This window comes from Arachis ipaensis, chromosome B01, assembly GCF_000816755.2.
Source record: "Arachis ipaensis cultivar K30076 chromosome B01, Araip1.1, whole genome shotgun sequence".
Classification (NCBI taxonomy): domain Eukaryota; kingdom Viridiplantae; phylum Streptophyta; class Magnoliopsida; order Fabales; family Fabaceae; genus Arachis; species Arachis ipaensis.
The window spans coordinates 125,693,160-125,707,891 of NC_029785.2; the positions used below are offsets into that span (position 1 = coordinate 125,693,160).

Sequence of the window (14,732 nt, forward strand, 5' to 3'; positions counted from 1 at the left end):
TAATTGCGTATAAATAAAAAAAAAATAAATATTATTATTAACTAAATCGTATTATTTTATCATAAATTAATCTTAATCTAATTAATCTTAAAAATCCATCCATTAAAAAATAAAATAGGCAAAATTAATTAAAAATCATTTGCACATGAATCTACTACTTTTTAGAAAGAAAAACCAAATATATAAGTGGTAAAATTGATCTTTTCACTCAAAGTGTTTAAAAGTGTTTTTATTCTATTGAATTTAGGAGTTATCTAAATAAAATTGTAAAGAGTAGATTGGAGACACGATATTGCTGTCATGCGTCGCAAGCAGTGATAGATCCAGAAAATTTTGATAGTAGGGGCGAAATATATATAACATGATAATAATTTTTATAATAAAAATATATTTAAAACTCAACTTTCATATAGTTAGCTCTTGATGATATTTATAGTTGAAAAGGTTTATTCAATTAGTGTAGTTGTTATGAAAAAAAACTAAAGCTAATTTCAAAAGAAAAAACACAAATGGATAGATAATATTCTTTCGAATCAATTTCTAAAAAAAAAACACCAATCTTATTTAAATTTCAAAATTGATCATTATAATAGGCATTTAATCTGAAGTTCTCAAATTGACTATTAAGTGTCCAAAGTTGAATAAAAAGTTATTGTGGGGTCAAATTTAATAATTTAGTGAGGGCAAATAAATATTATTATTATATACTACTTAATAAAATTCCAAATTATAGTGGGGGCGCTTGCCCCCACACCCATAAGAATATATCCGTCCCTGGTCGCAAGAAAAACTAAATTAGATATCATAACTTAGGGCACGTATTTGGAATAATGCATATATTGTGAGGTTGTGATGTCATGAGCTTTTCTTTTTATGTCTTTTAGAGGCTATGAATTATCTTAGGTTAAGTTGATCTAGAAGAATGAGTTGTTATTCTCATGATCAAATTGTTTATTTGATATTTTGTTGTATTATATGTTCATATAATGTTCTTAAGCTTATATATAGTTAATATTATAACATTTTACTTTAATAGTAGAATGATAGTTATAATATAACAATTAATATCATAAACTAAAATTGAGTTATTAAACATTAGAATAAATTATGAAAAGTTAATAGTATCTTCTTTGTGACATATTTTTTGGAATTCAAAAAAAATACTTAATCATCGAACAACTTCCTTAAAATACAAGGTAATTAAGTTTTCACTTTTAATTTGGAGGACAATGTGTAAATCACTGAATCATTAACATGATATAACGATAATATATTGAAAGAAAGCATAATCATAATCATAATCATAGTATGAAATTTTAGTATACGATCTTCGATTTATTTATTCTCATAAAAAAGCACATAAACTTTACATAACGAGGATATGATTATATAGAATAACAATAGTAGCAAATACGAAATCCGTGATACATGTATCAAGCATCAATCATTAATAAGTGATTATAGCAAATTTTGATAAAGGAGGTTATTTTTAGGGAGCAGATTAAGTAATTTTAGGTCTAATTTGAGTGCCTAATGATATGTTTATGGTTAAATTTCATCAGTGATTTCATTGATATATGGATTACAATTTTTTAGTTATTGCTGCAGATTATATATATGTTACCTAGAATATTTGTTACTGCATGAGATTTCAATCCTTAAGTAAAGTTTCATATTTATTAGGAAAATTCTGTTTGTTATATTTAAAATAATTCAGTTTCACTTAACCTTTATTTATTTTTTATAGTGGTTGGCATCTTATGAAATAGATTTTTTTATTTTGGTTGTTTTATGTAAATAATTTTTTAAACCAATTTTTTTAATACTATATTTGTGTGTTTTTTATTGTGATATAAGTGATACAGTTAATCGTCCTGTTTGGCGTGTTCTTGACATGAGATGGACCTATCAACAAAATGATGGTATTTGCTAATTTGTGTATGTAGGAAAGAATCGAGGAGATTGAGCAACAGGATGAGTCTTCTAGAATGTTGTCTCAAAATGATTCCATTGCTCAGGTTTTCGGAAAAGAGAAACCGGGTAGAGTACGTGGTGTGGGTTTCGGACCGACTCCTAATCAATTCTTCGATCCGAATTCACATGCGCTGGGCAACAAAGTCCAAGTAGAAGAGACCCAGAGGAAGCTGCTTGAACTGCAGGCAGAGCTGGAAGGTGAGAAGTTGAAGAGACAGACGATGGAGGATGAGACAGCAGCACAGAAGAAAAAGAGGCAGGCGATGGAGAGTACTCTGATTTATCTATTTCACCGGCAGGGTGAGGAGCTGCTACCAGACATCGCTGCAGAGATGAGCAATTTGGAATGATAGAGTGAAATATAGTATGTTAGGATTGGAGCTATTTTGGATTGATTAAAACATTATTTTGAATTATACTATGCAACTCTTTGCAAGATATTTATTTTCTTCGTATTTTCATGAATATATTATTTTGTTTTGGATATAATCTTATTGTTTTTGCTACAAGTTTAGATATTAAGGTTGAAAATATAAACTTTTAAAATTGTAATAAATTTAAAAAGAAAAAAATACTCTTGTAATATTCTAAAAATTTATACGCTTTTTTTTTTTAATAAAAACTCAAAATTTATTTTTTTAAAATATTTTAATTTGGCGGCGATTTTAAACCACCGATGAGTGATTTAAAGTTTAAAAAAATGTTACATATTGCGGCGGTTTGCAACCACCGGTAACTTTGATCGAAACCTTAGAACAGTTTAGCGGCGGTTTTAAAACCGCCGCTAAATGTGCGCCAACTTGACAACATTTAAGTAAATAGCGGCGGTTTCAAAGCCGCCGGTAAACATGAAGCAAATCCTGTAATTCACATTTGGCAGCGGTTCTCTAATCGTGTGCCGTAAAATATTCATTTAGCGGCAGTTATACCAGCAGTTTCCTAAAACCGCCGCCAAATCTAATCCCGACGCTCATAACCAGGGCGGTCAGGTGAACTGCCAGCCTCTGATTTTGCGGCGATTTTAAAACCGCCGCTAATTTCTTGATAAAATCGAAGAAGAGATGAGCGGCGGTGATGAATCGAAGGAGAAGGCGCGCGAGTTTGGGCATGTAGCGTGAATTGGTGACGGTTCGAAGCAAAAATATTCATTTGGCTCAGTATATGATACATTGGTGCGTATATTAGAAGACGCTTCTGAAAGCGCACCCAAAAGGGAAGAAGGGTAAGTATTATGTTCTCTGATGATTTGGACAAGTGTTAGTGTAGTATGGATGAAAAAGAAAAAAAAATACTAAGTTTCACATGGATTTAGGCCTACATAGATTAGGTAATACTTTTGAAGCGCACCCAAAACTTAACAAATGGGTTACTTTTTAAAAGCGCTCCTTTTGGTAAAAAAAGTGTATCCATAGCTTTTTAGATTCGGCTACGCTTTATAAGTGATATTTAAAATATCTAAGGAGACGCTTTTGAAGTGATGCCTCAATAGTGTTTCCTTTTCTCTTATAAAAGGGCACCATGTGAAAAAGCGTAGCCTATTCTAGGAATAGGCTATGCTTTTCAAATGTAGTTTAAAAAAAGTGAGGGCTGAATGGATGTTTTTCTTGTAGTGATGACAATGGCCTCGTAGTTACTAGTGGCAAAACCGGAAGATGCCGAGAGGATGGGACGGTAATTTGCACCGAACACCACTTGAGTGTCACCCTTAATGACCTTCTCCAACTTGAGAGAAGCACCAGATATTGCTTGTTATACTTTGTTACAGCGAATTGAGCAATGTCTAACACGTGAGGGTCGTTAACGTTGCTAATTGGGGTCCAACCACGTATGAGTCCTCTTGAAGTTTCCTTCCGGGAAGCCACAATGGTGATAATAACAAACAGAACAAGGAGGAGAGAGTAAACATGGCATTCAAGCCTCATCATGTTGATGCCTTGAAACCGGTAAAATATAACCATCTACTTTTTTTTTCTTCGTCAAAAGATATATTCAACTTGTGACTCGAGAACTTGTGACTTGTATACTAATAGAAACAATACCAACTTCCAATATATAGCAGAAGGAATACAAAGAATTACACAGTAATGGACACGTGAAAGATTTGGGTGGTCAAATTTAGGTAATGTAGTGCATCAAAAATAAGATAGGTTTTGCCTACGTGTAGTAAGGACATAATTTGGTAATGTAGTGCATCAAATATAAGATAGGTTTTGCCCACATGTGTAGTAAGGACATAAGTTAAAATTATGTTTAATTATGAGTAAAGTATCGTTTTTGTCCCCAACGTTTGGGGTAAGTCCTTTTTGTGTCCCTAACCACTACAAGGAAACCTAATTTTAGCGGCTATATTAGGGGAGCGGTCAATTAGAACCGCCGTCGCTGCTACCCTAATTTCACATACCCGCGGTTGAGAGCAACCCGCCTCTGAAAAACAAATCCAGCGGCGGCCATCGTTTTCGCTCCACAGCGGTTCATGGAATTTGCGCCATTCTATGCTTAAACCGCCTAATTTCTCTTTCGTTCGCACTTCTCACTAGCTCCACTACCCACTATCCGCCATTACCTCAGTTCTTCATTTTTCCAAAACCTAGCTTGGCGCCCAGAACCCCAATTCTAGTGAACAAAACCTCTTCGTGCAGAACGAAAATCTGCAAGGAATCATGGCTTAGCAAAACTATACGCATTTGTTCCTGTCTCTGGTAAGCTAATTATGTTTTTCTTTGTTCTTTTCCAATTCAATTTTATCCTTCTTCTAGTTAATAATCACTGATAACCCATTATCTTATTATCTAGTTGTTTCTCCTTCTTGGTCATCACTGTGAGAACGCACGAATTTCTCTCCTGGAAGTGCAAATTTCTGCAATTTAAGGTTACTCTGTCTCTTTCTCTACTATTAGGAATTTAGGGGTTTATTGGATATAAACTGTAAAGAGGAATTCGTACTTTCTTTTTTTGGTATTAGGATGAATTCGTACTTATTACTTAATAATGTCTTGATTAAAAGACAATCTAGCTTGAAACTAATAACAGGAAATTGTCCGATGAAGTAGTGTGCTTGAAGAAGTTCTTTATGTGATTTAATTTGTATGCAATCTATGTAATTTCATTGATGAATTCATCATTGGGATCGAAGTTGCATATTTGATCATATTTTCTGTTTAAATTAGTTCTCAATTGAGGTCTAAATTATGAAGTAAAATGAGCAACTAAGAGAAGAAAGGAGGGTGTGTTTGTTTATTTGTGAGCAAAGTAAAAATTCTACAGAGAATAATAATCATGACAAATAAAAAAAGAAACAAAATCTGAGATATAAAACACAAGAAGAAATAGACCCAAAACTGATTGTAGGTAGAACTGACTACAATGGAATAATAAAACTCCAAAGAAACCACCACACATGCATATCAGAGAGGTATTTAATTTGTTTGATTAATTGATTAATTGGGTTTTGCAGGTCTTAAGCTGAAATAGTTATCCTCTCTGGTTTATATTCTTAGCAAAGGGAGCTAAATTGAGTCAAGACCAACTTTGGCACAGGTAATAATTATTAGTATTTTAAGATTTGTCTAATTTTGTTGATGAATATTGATAATTAAAGTTAGCAAAAATGGATTATTTATTTTACTATGAATGCTAGCCCTGTTTTCTTATGTATTCATACTTCTATAGTCAAATAGCTACTGCCAAGTGCCAATACTAAAAGTATAGATTATATTATTCCTATTCCACCACTGAACACATGCAAGTAACCAAGAAAATGCTGTTTACTAATTCTCCTATCAATCAAGTAAATAGCTACTACCCCTTTGTGTTTGTCTCGTCTATACTTGGTAAAACTTTGGTAAAACTTTTTGTTGTAGTGCATCAAGACAGGATCTCTTCCATTCTCAACCTTTGAGGTTCTTACAGCTCATCTCTGGAAGGTAAGTTAGTTACGTTTGTTGCGTGCTATTTATTTATCTATTTCTTTATTAATTATTATTAAAGTTTAGCTAATAATGAGTTCTTTTAATGAAACATTTTCAAATATTTAAAAAAAATGTTTTGACAAAGATCTGATTAGCTGATATGAATGTTTATTTGTTTCTTGGCCTCTTTTGTTTGCTACTTATTTAAGGGAAGTAAGTGTGTGCACCCACCATTATAATTGTTAAATCTAATAAACACAATGAAATAAACATGATTTGGCAAGTTTTTGAAAGTATTAGCACATGCAACAACAGGCAAGGGGTCCACTGTTCATGTAACAAGCGACAATTGATATTCTTTAGTTTATCCCTTCTCTAGTTTATCCCTTCTCTATTTCTGTAAATTAAAAAAAAAAAAACCTGGACAATTTAAACAAAATTGCCCTTTAAGATAATAATTTATACTACCATCAAGAGTTAAAAACTTGATAAATGGCAAAGACAAGAGATTCATGTCCATGGATGAAAAATGATTGCTTCTGTTTTTTGTTGATGTCATAAAGCACACATGCATCTGCTGCTGTCTTCAGCTGAAACCAAAAAGGTGTTATGAAAGATTTCAGGATTTAAACTAATTGACAACTAAAACAACCCAAGAAAAGGAATTGGAAATAAGTGCAAGATAAAGAATAAGTTAACCTGATTTTTTTATTATTACTTTACATGCTTTTCTTTGATTAGAAACAAAACACATGCACACACATTTAGAGGTCTAAAAGGCTTGAATCATTATATAGTTATTTGTTAGTCTGGTGCCTCTTTATACATACATATGTGAGTCATTTAGCTTTTATAAATTTTTATAAACTAAAACAGTTCATGAGTACTCAAATAAGATGGATGAAATTAGTTCTTTGCATAAACTTAAAACAGCTGATTTCCTATCCACTACTTCTCTTCCATGTTCGATGTTGTGCACTTTTTTTATTGACATTTTACTATATGCTTCAATAATAGATCATATGATGCAGAGACTCCATGCAGAGAACAATAAGCATTAGTCTATTGAAGCATAGACCATTCAACTTTACATAGCGAATTTGACTAAAACAATTAGTATTATGCTAATTGCGTAGTTTAATGGAGACATCCTCATCAAAGTTGGTTGGTGATGGGGATTACCCTGTTAATTTTTTTTATAAACTGATTTAATTAGTAATTTTATCAAGTGTTTTTAAAGTATATATTCGTTAAATTATTTTTAATTTATTAACTATGATTTGAGCTGGTTTTCGGAATTGTATTTTTGAGGTGCGTTTGGCAGGATAACAAGCCAACCTCTTGTGGTTTTTGCCAACCTACATAGCTACTATCTTTCATCCATGTTAATTCATTTTTCTGATTCTATTTCTAATTCTTATTTTATTATTTTTCTTTCGCAGTGAAGGCTGTTTTGTTTGGAAGTAACATACCTACCTATTCCATTTTACTTATCTGCTGATTTTTTTTGAAAAACAAGTAAGTAACATCTCTTTTCCTATGGTTGGTAGATTAGTATTTTAAAAAAAATATATATTTACATACTTGTTACTAAATAGTGCACATGGATTTAAACCAGAACAATACACTTTAAAGCTATGGAAGTTCTAGATAAATCGTGGATTAAGAGACCACGAAATTCTCTTGAGTATGCACAAGGTGTGTCGAGATTTATTGAGTTTGCTTTTGCACATCATTCTGCCGATGGAACAATCATATGTCCATGTAATGCATGTGCTTTTAAGAAGTGGCTAACAAGGGACGAGGTGTACGATCATTTGATTTGTACACAATTCCCAATAGGATATACATTTTGGTTTTATCATGGAGAGCGCTCGATAGGAGAAACTAGCAACGTCTCAAGTAGTATTTTTTCAGACGTACAACAAAATTCTATGGCCGACGAGCAGCATCCTATGGTCGAGGTTGATTCAATTCAAAACTTGATTAGTGAAGGTCTAGGAGTTGGTGGGAACATCAGAAATGGAACACCCGTCATAGCAAATGAAGTCATTGATGGTGGTGCTCAAATATTGGATCCTACTAAATCTCATGCAACTCTTGAAGCGAAAGGGTTTAGTGAGCTGCTTAAGGATGGAGAAGAGCCGTTATATGAAGGGTGTACGAGATACTCGAAGTTATCTTTTCTATTGAAGTTGTTCCATATTAAATCCTTTTGTGGTATGACCGACAAGTCCATGAAGATAATTTTAGAACTATTGAGTGACGCATTTGAATATGCAAGGATTCCAAGTTCTTTTTTTATGAGGCAAAAAAGATCATTTCTAAACTCAGTTTGGATTGCACGAAGATACATGCTTGCCCAAATAATTGTATGTTGTATTGGGGCGAAGATGAGAACAGGGAGACATGTAAGGTCTGTAATAGGTCTAGATGGAAGACATATAAGAAAAAATGTCCAGCTGAGGCATCGAGTATTATTGGTAACAAAAAGAAGAAGCATCTAGCAAAAGTTCTTCATTACTTTCCTTTAAAATCTCGATTGAAAAGATTGTTCTACTCGTCAAAGACTGCTGCTGATATGCGATGGCATGCTACAGCTGAGAATAAGGATAACGCAATGAGACATCCAAGAGACTCTGAGGCCTAGAAAAGGTTTGATTTGGAGCACTCCAACTTTGCATCCGATCCACGAAATGTGCGTCTTGCATTAGCTACCGATGGCTTCAATTCACATGGAACTTTGAGTGCAAATCATAGTATTTGGCCTGTCATTTTCATTCCGTATAATACTCCTCTATGGACGTGTATGAAATCGACATCATTCATAATTTCAATGATAATTCCTGGCAAGAAAATGCCAAGAAATAACATAGATGTTTATTTGCAACCTCTAATAAAAGAGTTAAAAGAGTTATGGGTTGAGGGTTGCGATGCATATGATGCTTTAACACAAGAAGTGTTTAAGTTGCACGCAGTTTTATTGTGGACAATTAGTGACTTTCCTGGGTTAGGGACTCTTTTTGGATGGAATACATACACAGGACTTGCTTGCCCATCTTGCAACTTCGATAACATCCATCATCGTCTCAATCACAGCAAAAAGTATTGTTTTATGGGTCATCATCGCTTTCTGGATCAGAGACACAAGTTTAGATTAAACACCGTTCAATTTAATGGAAGAAAAGAAACAAGGCTTCCACCAAGAACATTATCTGGCAGTGAAATCCTTTCACAAGTTGAGAATATTAATATCACATTTGGCCGAAGAGAAGAAATAGGAAGAAGTGGTAAAAGATTACGCATTGGTGGAACTGTTGAAGGAGGTGGTACTCAACAATGGAAAAAGAAGAGCATTTTTTTGAGTTGCCATATTGGAAGTCTAATTTGCTGCATCACAATCTCGATATGATGCATATTGAGAAAAATGTATGTGACAACGTGCTATATACTTTGTTAAATGATAGTTCGAAGTCAAAAGATCACATAAATGCTCGAAGAGACCTTCAAGAAATGGGTATCAAGCTTGATCTGTGGCCAAGGGAAAATGGAAAGTGTCCTCCAACAATTTATACTCTGAACAATTTGGGTAAGAAGAGATTCTTGACAACTTTGAAAAACATCACTGTTCCCGATGGTTATGCAAGCAACATTTCAAGGTGCATTGACCAGAGTCTCTTAAGTTGAGTGGGATGCTAAAAAGTCATGATTGTCATATACTTATGGAGCAATTATTACTGTTAGCCATGCGAACAGGGCTGCCTGATGAGGTCTCTGCAGTGCTTATTAAGATGTGTTCATTCTTTAGACAATTATGTGGTAAAGCGTTAAGTGCCCCCTGTTTAGAAAAGTTACAAGATCAAATTGTCCTCACGTTATGCCACATGGAAATGTTATTCCCTCCTTCATTCTTCACAGTTATGGTTCACTTGATGGTGCACCTTGTAGAAGAAGCTAAACTTGGAGGCTCTGTCCATTATAAATGGATGTACCCTATTGAGAGGTAAAATTATTAGCTTAGATCGTTATTTATAACTTTGTTGGATAGTATTTAATCTTCATTCCTGGATAGGTATTTAGGACACTTGAAGTCATATGTACGTAACACAGCACAACCAGAAGGATCCATAGCGCAAGGATACTTAATGGAAGAAATTCTTACATTTTGCTCCAGATATTTAGAGAACATTGAGACTAGATGGAATCGACCTCGCCGAGTTGATGATGAACCAACCCATGAAGAATCAAATCCTTGGTTAGATACTTTGTTTCCTCAAGTAGGTAAACCACTTGGTGTTTCCTCATATTTCACTTTAACAACCACCGAGAAGTTACAAGCTCATAGACATGTGTTAACTAATTGCTCCATAGTTGACAACTATCTCCAGTGAGTATTTCAGCATGTTCTAATTCATATATGTAAAATTCTTTTAATGACCTTGAATCATAATATTAAGACATATATAAGGAGTTTAGAAACATTGTACGAAAGCAATTAAGAAGTCGCACAAGAAATACATTAGAGATAGACAAGAAGTTCATAGAGAGTTTGCAAGTTGGTTCTCTACCCGTGTGAGTCAAATTCTTCATCGTTGAAGTTATTTTTTTCAATTTCCATCATATGAAGTTGATAAAAAATTCATCACGCTTTCTTAGATTGTTCGAGATCTTGATAAAATTGAAGAATCTAAGAGAATGGTATTTTTTAGTCTTGCCAAAGGGCCGATTGACCAAGCCAGAAGATTTTTTGCATATAATGTCAATGGATACAAGTTTAGGACTGTAGAACGTGAAAAAGGTTTAAAAACTCAAAACAGTGGTATTTTTGGGACATTTGGAACAAGAAGCTACTCCCGCAATAGTGATCCCAACATGAGGTTTGGAGCAATTCCTTATTATGGAAAGTTAGTCGATATCATTGAACTTAATTATGATGGTATATTCTTTGTAACCTTATTTAAATGTGAATGGGCTAATACAACAAACCCAAGGACCATGAAAGTAGACAAGTTAGGTTTTACCTCTATCAACTTTAGTAGATTGATACATACCGGTGAGCATGAGGATGATGAGCCATATATTAAGGCTAACGAAGCTCAAATGGTTTATTATGTGAATGATGAGAAAGAAAAAGGTTGGAGCATACCAATTCAAGTAAAGCCAAGAGACTTATATGATATGGGCAATGAGGATGAAGACATAATTTATGACAGTGTGGGTTATCCATCACAAGATTTGGGACAATTTTTTTCAGATAACATTTCACATGTACCATTAGCAATATCAATTATAGACGAAGAAAGTTTAGAGTAATGTAAGTCTTTAGTTGCAAGTCATAGAGTGTTATTTATTGTTTTCTTTCATAATTTTATGTTTTATTACATATACTTAATAGTTTGAATTAGTGGTTTCTTGTTTCTTTGGTTCTTAGTTGATAAAATTAAGTACTATTATTTCCTTTTCATTATATTATTGATATATTAATCTTAATATCTCTTGATACGTTGTAGAAATGACTAAGAGAAAGGTTGTTTCTTCACGTGAGAATACATCTCTCATGAGTTTAATGATTCACCACCCATTGATCAAGATGAGTCCTCTCAATCTATAGAGCCTGAAGCTACTTTATCTACTGATTCAGAAGTTCCACATGTTCAATTAGATGTACAAGAAAGAAAGTCCAATAAGTACTGGACAGTTGAATTGGAAGGTACGTTATTAAGTTTAGTTCAATTATAGCACTGTATATTTAAATTTCTACAAGGAAGGAAGTATAATAATGTATGATATACTACTTGAATAATTTGATAGATGCAAATGGAATGATTAAGGAAGGTCACTTAAGGTTGAAAGATGTGTGGGTGCTGTCTCGTGAGACAAAAATTATTGTGCATTGGAATGAGCATGGCCAACCGATTGCTGAATCTGGTGGACTTTTAGGATTGTTTTTGGGAGTTGTTGCTGGAAATTTCAAGAACTTTCCTATAAGTTATGAGAAATGGCCTTTGGTTCCAAAAGAGCCATACAAAAATGGAGCCTATAGGGATATTATTCAGGTTCTTTTTTATTTAATTATTTAATAATGATTTAATTATTTTCAATACATGCATTCCTATGTTCTAGTATTGTGTCATCCAAGGACAATTTCAGCTGTTATTTATTAATGAAAATAATATAGCTGGCTAACTCACTAAATGCCCCCTAGCCTAATACGTATTGTTGTTGAATAATTGAAGATGGGCTATTCATGAAAAAGTTACTAGCTAGCTTATTCTCTTAATTAAATCTGTATTGGCCACTTACCAGATATTCTATGCTTTATTTATTTAACTATTGAATGTGCTTGGTTTGGTAATCAGATAATCAACTATTTTTTAACTAACACTAAAGTTAATTTCATTCTTCATTCTTTTCTCATCCTTCTTTTTACTTCTGTTTTTTTTAGCAGAAAAAGAATTGATGTTTAAATTTTTTGTTGTCAAATTTATAAATAAAAAAACCAATTTAAAAACTGGATCTATGTTTCTTTTTATTGGTGGCAAGAAACTTGTCTTTCATTTTATTTTATTTGATTTTCAGGCATTCACTGTTTTACTATGTGTTTTCCTGGCTTTTTTATTTAGATAAATATGTAAAATATATTACTTCTCTACACGTGCATAAGTGTACCACTATCGAACAATTTGTTGATGAACCTCTCTGTTCATGTTAGAGTTATTATTTTTAATAAATTTTATTTATACAATTTTATGAAAAAATTAAATCTTATTTTGTTAAATTTTAATTTTTCATTTATAAAATTTTCGAAAAACAAGAACTAAAAATAAAAATTGAAAATAAAACTACAAATCAAAGATGCGCTAATTTTCTGTTGAGTTGTCTTCTCTAAAATATTATCTGGCTCACACTAATAAATATGTATTGTACAGGGGTGATTGATTTTTGGTCTATACTTCTGAGCATTCCTTCATATCATAAATTTTCTTATGCTACATGCCTCTTATGGCCATATTATGCCATTATTTTAGTTGTAAATAACATTTTGTGGTTCTGATATGCTAATAATTAACTTCCTTGGTGCCATATTATGCTAATAATTAACTTCCTGCATCTCAGATTGGCAATTGGGCATAGCATGAGTCTATGAACATTTTTGTGAATTATGTTCCAATTTTAGTTATTAATAAGTTTAAACAATTTTACCTATAAGTCTATGTTATAATTATTTAGGTTAATTATTTTTATGTTTATACTATGTAGAGATTCTTTAAAGTTGATGATGGACATCAAAAGAAGTACATACTACAAAATCTTGGTAGAAAGTGGAAAGATGATAGATGCAAATTGTTTAACGACAATTATAATTGGAATCTTACTCGAGAGCAAAATATAGCATTGTTACCAAAAGGAGTTGGAGTCAGCTTGAATCAATGGGCAACTTTTATTGATTATAGATTAAAATCCAGAACTCAGGTAATTGTATGAACACACATTCTATATTTCACTTTATATTGACAAGTTGCTAATTGAATTTGCATGGGTAGGAAATGTGTGAGAAAAATGCAAGTAATCGAGAAAAACAAACAATTCCTCATACACTCGGATCGAAGACGATTGCTAGGAAGAAACACGAGTTGGTTTGTGATTGAGTCTTTATCAAGATAACATTATGTTATTTAATTTTTACATGCGTTGAAATTGAATTTCGATTTATTGAATTGATAGGAAACTGCAAACAAGAGAGTTTTTACTAGAGCTGAAATGTATCCAATTAGTCATAAGAAGAAGGATGGATCTTTTGTTAATGATGAGCCTAGAGAGAAAAGTGTAAGCACTTTCACTTTATTTTGGCTTTGTTTGTTAATGATGATGGATATTATTCTAATGATTATGCATTTCTCAAATTTTTACCATAGGAACAATTAACTTTGCTTCAAGCTAATGAGAGTTCTACTGATGATGCATATATCAAGTTATTTGGAAAAGAACACTCGGGTCGTGTTAGAGGTGTAGGATTTGGTGTTTGTCCCTCCCAAGTCATGAAATCTTCTAATAGTTTAGGAGGGGCATCTTCTTCATGCAATCATGACTTTGATATGGCTAAAGTTCGCTCTATGGAAGTAGAATTACAAGAGAAATAAAGCAATAATTTCTTTATTACAAGCCCAAGTGACATATTTCATTAATCATTGTATGGGTGGAAAAGTGCCACATGACTTTCCTACAGCTACGAATAATGGGGTAAATATTATATATAGATTTTTTTTTCTTAAATCTTTCATTGTGCATGATTTAGTAAAATAATGATTTAGTTATTGTTGTTCATTTTCTTAATTTGTGCAGATGACTTATGCCTTTTCATATTAGACTTAAATTATTTAACGGTCTTTGTTTTTATTCTAACATATTTTTATTTTTTTTTAATCCTAGGTTACAGAATCTCTAATAGAGACAAGGTTACCTTCTACTATTCCATGAAGTAGTTGTAGAATTTTATGATTGAAGTGACTGAAGACCTTTATTATCAAAGTAACTCTTTATTTTAGGCTTTTAGCTTAGTTAAATATTAATAGCAAAATTCTTTTCTAGTTCAATTTTAGTATTCTATTATTTGAATTTACTTTGATATGTAAATATAGGTGTTAAACACTGCTTGTGTTGGATTTATGATTATGTAAGACTTATTAAATATATATTATATTTTGAAATGCAATGTTCATATTATTTTGGTCAATTTTTCTATTTTACTTTGAGATGTAGATTTTAATATTTGTAGTAGTTATTTTTTTTATTAGAATCGAAGCATTAGAAAGTAGTTTATATATAAATTTATTTATTTTAAAAAAAACA

At 32.3% G+C, this 14,732-nt stretch overlaps 2 protein-coding genes and 1 long non-coding RNA gene across 3 annotated transcripts; all 3 read left to right on the forward strand.

The window, feature by feature from the left end:
• On the forward strand, positions 5,430 to 11,404 carry LOC110263109. The gene is made up of 3 exons (XR_002348172.1): positions 5,430 to 5,511; positions 7,325 to 7,400; positions 11,393 to 11,404. It is a non-coding gene; the product is annotated as an uncharacterized LOC110263109 (long non-coding RNA).
• Positions 11,666 to 13,367, forward strand: LOC110266812. The gene is made up of 2 exons (XM_021111836.1): positions 11,666 to 11,938; positions 13,143 to 13,367. Exons 1-2 carry the CDS (start codon positions 11,666 to 11,668, stop codon positions 13,365 to 13,367), a joined length of 498 nt encoding a protein of 165 aa, XP_020967495.1.
• On the forward strand, positions 13,405 to 14,023 carry LOC110266815. Its single transcript, XM_021111839.1, has 3 exons — positions 13,405 to 13,519; positions 13,608 to 13,709; positions 13,799 to 14,023. Exons 1-3 carry the CDS (start codon positions 13,430 to 13,432, stop codon positions 14,021 to 14,023), a joined length of 417 nt encoding a protein of 138 aa, XP_020967498.1. The 5' UTR covers positions 13,405 to 13,429.

What these genes read in the sequence shown, in the direction of transcription:
- LOC110266812 (XM_021111836.1), top strand. Translation starts at nt 11,666, where the DNA reads ATGATATACTACTTGAATAATTTGATAGATGCAAATGGAATGATTAAG. An exon ending in CCTATAGGGATATTATTCAG is followed by an intron (nt 11,939 to 13,142) that starts GTTCTTTTTTAT and finishes TATACTATGTAG; the next exon opens with AGATTCTTTAAAGTTGATGA.
- LOC110266815 (XM_021111839.1), top strand. Translation starts at nt 13,430, where the DNA reads ATGTGTGAGAAAAATGCAAGTAATCGAGAAAAACAAACAATTCCTCAT. An exon ending in CTAGGAAGAAACACGAGTTG is followed by an intron (nt 13,520 to 13,607) that starts GTTTGTGATTGA and finishes TTGAATTGATAG; the next exon opens with GAAACTGCAAACAAGAGAGT. An exon ending in ATGAGCCTAGAGAGAAAAGT is followed by an intron (nt 13,710 to 13,798) that starts GTAAGCACTTTC and finishes TTTTTACCATAG; the next exon opens with GAACAATTAACTTTGCTTCA.